Genomic DNA, 5,712 nt, shown 5'->3' with positions numbered 1-5,712 from the left:
CTCTCCTTTCTCCTCTCTCTCTTTTCTCTCTCTCTTTCTCCAGTACACTGTCTCACTACACAGCTCAGACTCATAGTAATCCTTCTGTCTCAGCCTCCTCAGTGCTGGGATTAGAGATGTGCACCACCATTCCCAGTTTTGGTGGCCAGCACAGTGCAGAGCTGGCACGGCATGAGGTACCAAGGACTGAACCCAGGTCCTTGCAGTTGCCAGGCAGATGCTTAGATTGATGAGCTATCTCCTCTGTCCTCTGCCCTAATTTTATAACATCTAGTTATTACCTCTTCATCTAATCTAGCAAAATTTTGCCAAATGCCTACTGAGCATGGAACATCTCCTGTGAGATGCTGAAGTGTTTAACATTATCATGTCCTAGAAAAAGTCTGACCAACAAGCAGAAAATGAATCCACCAACAGTGACTAAAGTAGCAGGGCCAGAGGCACAGCCAGCTCACAGGGAGGGTTTGGGAAGGAAAAAGTCTCATTTTAAGCTCTGGAGCTAGTAAAAGCGTTGCCCAAGTAGTCAGACTGTTCGCTACGTAGGGGAGGGGAGGAAGAGGATGCTAGGACAGCATCCGCAGGGGACAGGATGAGCACTGCAGGGGGCATAGCAGGCAGACAGGCTGGTTGGAAGAGGAAACATGAAAGTGAGAAAGATGCTAGGAGATGAGGCTGCATGACAGTTATGGAGAGAAACTGACCCTGAACTGCAGGGAAAGCAGCCTGAAACTTTCAGGTCCTAGAGCTTTTGTATCTTGTTCTGTCATATCACCAACTCGTCATGCTGTTATTTCTAGGCCATGGAGCTGGAAGAATAACAGTAAACTGGTCTTGCACCTACACATTGAAGTAATTTAAACATGGTTTTCCCACCTTGGGAGTGTATGTGCTGAAAGCCAAGTTGGCCCAGGCTTATGCAAGCCTTCCTCTGCTCCAAGGTTCTGCTCCATGCTCAAGTTTCTTTGTTGGCTGGGTCTAGAGTTCCCAGTTTGCTCAATGAGCAAAAAAGAAATGTCATTGTTTGGCATGTTTATATGGTTATTTAAGCCAACAAATCAGGAGAGGCCACATTTTAAGAATGCAAGCAATAAGTTCACTTTTGTTAAAAATCAGTCTATTGAGAACCTTTGCTCCAGTCCTACAGCCCTGTATATCTTTGTTCTCTGCCTGCTAATATTCCAGCCCCTAAAGCAGGGGAAAGTTTATGCCCTCAAGTTCAGGGTTCTGAGGATTTTAGTAACATTAATATTTGATGTCAAACCAGATCCTCCATCATTTACCAGCTGAGTTCCTGGGGAATGGGACCCACTCAAGATTCATGATAGGTAATTCAAGAGTCAGAAATAGAAAAAATTTACCTCAGGAATTGGGCAATCCGAGCCATGATGGCCCCAGTCCCAGGCTGAAGCACATTTCCTGTGGGGGAAAAATTTATTCAGTGCCTCATGGTTCTCTGGGCGTTGTGGTATAGCTGTAAGTATCAGAAAGAAGACATTCCAGATCTTTTTTGAGGAATTTGAGCCCTCTACAGGCTTCTTTGTGTTACTGGAATTTCAGGGTCTGGAACAAGGGAGCTGGCCACCAATAGCTTGCTCTGTTGCACAGAAGTCCTAGTGCTAGGGGGCTCCAAGCCAGTTTGCCCATGGACTCTGCTCTTCAAATCAGCATGAGCTATGCACACAGCCTGACCTTCATGGCTAGGGCCTTAGACAATTTTAGGGGAAAAAGAACACATGCAAAGCTCCAATCTAACAGCGCTGGTCCTATGGAGGATTGAAATGAGATTCTGAAAATGCATACTTTCCAAATATCTTCAAAGCTTGCCCTGACTCCAGAAAGAAGGGGCTGGGATTTCCTACCCAGTAGTGGCATCCACGAGCTGTAACTGTGCTCTATATTATTATATTTCAAGAATATAGGTGTAAGGATGGGAGTAGTGTTGGAATGCAGGTCAGGCCCTGGGTTCATGTCCTAGCTGTTAGGGTAATTTTCCTGGGTCTTGATTTTTCAATCTTTGAGGGCCATTCTGATGGTGTTCTGTTCCCACCGCGGCACAGGTAGGATGGTGAGGAACCTTGGAATCCTCCCTCCTGCGGTCTTGAAACCGGTGTAGGTAGGGGAATTTCTGCTTTCCATCATATTTAATAAGCAGTATCTTCCTGTGGGGTGAACACAGTGCATCTGATGTTAGGGTTAATAAGGTTGGCTCTCAGAAGACCACACTGAAAATGTTGGAGTCCATCATAGGGTCGCTCAGTGAGCACTGGGGTCAGAACGTGTGGAAGGAGGACCCAGAAGCAAGGTGAAGACAGAGGGCCCAGTGCAGGGCGTGGGTGGGGCGCTTACCCACGGAGATGTCTCCTAGCTGTTTGGGATTCAGATTCACATCCCGGAGAACCGCGCTCAAGACAGCTGACAGCAGCTCATCGGGGGTGGTGTCCTGCAGAGGACGCGCGGGCGACGGTGAACCCCCTTCTCACATCCCCACACCAAAGGGACAACATAATTACAGCGTGGGTGCCGACTGCTCAGACCCCCCCCGGGGGGAAGGACAACAAACAGGTGGCTGGAACTCCGGTCGCCCAGGTACACCTTCTCATCCCGGGAACTCTCCCGAGGGGCCTTACCTTGAAGCCGCCGCGGCCAGCTCGGCCAATGGCCGTGCGTCGTCCGTGCACCACCACCACGTCCTCGGCCGCAGCCTGCGGGAAGCCACCGAGGCACTGCGCAGCCTGCAGCGAGGGGCCAGACTCCGGACTGCCAGAAAGGTGGCCCAGCACTACCTGCATCCTCCACATGGCACTGCTGTCTGTGTTGACCAATCTTGGGTCTGGGACCGGACTCAGGGACTTTAAAAAGGATCTCCCGCGGAAGCAAGGAATGGCCACACAGGGTCCCGCCCACCCTGCCTCAGCCAATCAGGAGGACGTATGTGTGAGGACGTGCCCCACCGACAACCCCCCCCCAAAGCCTCATCCCGGACACAGATCCAAAGGTCTTTCCACCTACAGCCCAGCCTAACCTGGCCTACTTGGCTCAGTCAGTGGTTGGCTTTCCTGAAACCCCGACCAGGAATGCTGACCTGAAACAACACCATCCCCAACCTTTGAAATTAAGGTGGAGACATGACTGTAAAAGTGGGGCTGATTTCTCTGAATGGACCCAGACACAACCGAAAACTGGTGCTCCAAAGTCCTGTCCACTGCTGCTGCCACACCGAAGCCAGGGCCACCACGATCCTTGCCCATGGATTCTTGCTGTGGGTGGAGCAGGAGGTCGGACTCTTAATTCCTGTTCCCCCTTCCTATCCGGTTTGGCAGTTCCCGCCTTTCCAGCACCCAAGCCAGAGGATCTAAAGACATTTCGGACATGCCCCGTAGTCCTCTGATCTAGTCACACTCTCCCAAGAAATGTTTCACTGAGAAGGCTACCTAGGATCCTTGGACGCACAGAGAACAGATTTTACAAAGGTGCCACAGTGAGACAAGCTCTCCAAATGAAGAACCTCTCACATTTCTTATACTAATTTTACACTCCTTGGGAAGAGTCGTTAGACCCCCACATACACTTCCTGCTTCGTGGGAGGGCGCTCCCCAAGGCAGGGACCGTGATTGGCACTTACAGGTGTACAATAGATATCTGTTCAGTGAATGAACTAAGTCTGGACTGTGACCCCAACCCTGAAGAGCAAAGCCAAGTGTCCGTTGCCTGCCAATGACAGGGCCAGGTGATTATCTGAGATGAGAGAGCACTGTTAGGTTTGTGGCAGACACCAAAGGACAGGGTGCCCTGTAAATCCCAACCTTAGGAGGTAGGACCACCAAGTGTTCAGACTCCCGAACACAATGTGCCATTTGCACTGCCACCTCAGAGTGCGTGGATGTCTCTCCCCATTCTCCTTCTGGCAGAATTGTGTGCTCCTTGGATTTCCAGGAGACAAGATCTGGTGCCTTCTACCTGGCCCCCTCCCCATCATCCTCTACGGCAGGACCATATGAACCCCGATCCCCAAATGGAAGGAATGTGATTTCAAGGAGCAAGATGTTTCCTACAACTCCTGAAGCAGTGTTATAGAACTCCTGAACAGGATCCTCAAGTGTGTGTATGTTGGGTTTCAACATCCAGCCAGCTGGAGACCTTGAGACCAGAGACCTTGGACCCTCTAACTATTACTAGATTGTTGGATCTGCCTGGACAAGCTATCTGCAATATGTCTGTGTTGTGTTGGGGTCCTAGCTCTTGGATCCTCTTCTTTAAGAAAACTTCAAGAAAACTTCTGAGATCTTGGGAAAGAAATTCAGTTAAAAGTTGTGGGTTTAGCAAGCCAACTCATTGGGAATCAAGGATAATGTAACTTGCAACAAGTACTTTAAGAACGCAGTGTACTTCTAAGAAGGGAAAGTGGGCAATGCTGCTTCCACACTGGTGCCTTCTTGCCATCTTGCGTCCCCTTTCCTCCTCTTTAGAGGGCAGAGAGGAAAGCCAGGTGAATGCTCCCTGGATGTCCCACCTTGACTCTGATTCCCTAATGTGCCCCTGTGGACTTAAGGTTGATTCTCAACTCACTTAGGGGATGAGTAAAGCCTACTTGGGGGTATGTCTGCGTAGATCACAGGCAAGTGATTTGTGGTCTATATCTGTTTCCTGACCCCACTCTTTTCAGTTTCATTTGTTTCCCTGATGCATGAGCTAAGCAGCTTTGCTCCACTGTACCTTTTCATCATGTTCCTGCCCTGTGGCCAGCCAGTCATGGACTGAATTCTGTGAAATCATGGGTCAAATTATACCCCTTCTCCTTTGGGCTGTAGATGTCAGGTATGAAATCTTAGTGATGAAAAGCTGGCCAGTACAGCCCTTCTCATCTGCATCTTTGACTCCTCCCAGTCTTTGTCCTCACCTCTAATCGTGACAAGTCCCCAGGATTCTGCCTGAGCAGGTGGGACTGCTTTCCATTTCTGCCTATGTGGACACACCTCATGCTCTGGGGCAAAGTCACCAGGGTGATGTCAGAAGGAAACCTTCTCTCAGAGTCACTCACAGAGAGCTAACTTCCTTGCCTTTTTTGCTAACTGTGACCACAGAAGGGCATCATTCCTGCAGAGTTGTAGGGATGTGACCCCATGACATCTTGCTCATCCAGATATATAAACACACACACACACACACACACACACACACACACACACACACACACACCTGAATGCAAGTACACCTCCTAGGAACAGATGGGTGGGAAAATCCTATCATCCAGGGGCCCTGACTGTCTTCCTGGAAAATAAAGGAGCATCTTGGTTCTTTTCTTTCTTTCCCATAATCATTGAAACCAAAAGCCTGCTTGGACTTGCACAGCAGTTTTTCCTCTCTCCTAAGGCAGTCTTCCAACTGCCCTCAAGCTTTCCATCAGTGAACAAATGTCATGGTCCTAGGTCTCTGTTTGTGGTAGACTCTAGGGCCTAAGTCCAATAGAGAGTGGGTCCCTTCTCTGCTTTGCCCTTGGTGAGGCTGGAATGAAATGCTTTCCTTCCATGTCTTGGAAAGGAATGGAGCCACCCTCTGCACAGTTGTGATGCTGCCCTTCAGGGCCACGTGTCTGGTACTCTTTGATTTGGCCATTTAAAGCAATTTGAGAATGCCTCATGTACTCTGTGAGAATTTCAAAGGCATTAGAGAAAAGCCCATGTTTGTAATGTCTTTATGCATCTCTAGTTTTTC

General features: G+C 49.2%; 1 protein-coding gene across 1 annotated transcript in view; it reads right to left on the bottom strand.

Annotated features, from left to right (window-relative positions):
• The window catches only part of Acaa1 (acetyl-CoA acyltransferase 1), a 10,798-nt gene extending 7,991 nt beyond the window's left edge, over positions 1–2,807 (bottom strand). The window contains exons 1-3 of the mRNA XM_004635234.2: positions 2,628–2,807; positions 2,347–2,440; positions 1,359–1,416 (exon numbers count right to left, since the gene is read on the bottom strand). Of these exons, the coding sequence (XP_004635291.1) occupies positions 1,359–1,416; positions 2,347–2,440; positions 2,628–2,798 (323 nt within the window). The 5' untranslated portion in view covers positions 2,799–2,807. The remainder of the gene's footprint in view (positions 1–1,358; positions 1,417–2,346; positions 2,441–2,627) is intronic.
• Positions 2,808–5,712: the final 2,905 nt, after the last annotated feature.

This window comes from Octodon degus, unplaced genomic scaffold (assembly GCF_000260255.1).
Source record: "Octodon degus isolate 3935 unplaced genomic scaffold, OctDeg1.0 scaffold00071, whole genome shotgun sequence".
Lineage (NCBI taxonomy): Eukaryota > Metazoa > Chordata > Mammalia > Rodentia > Octodontidae > Octodon > Octodon degus.
This window is presented reverse-complemented; position numbering and strand designations above follow the sequence as displayed.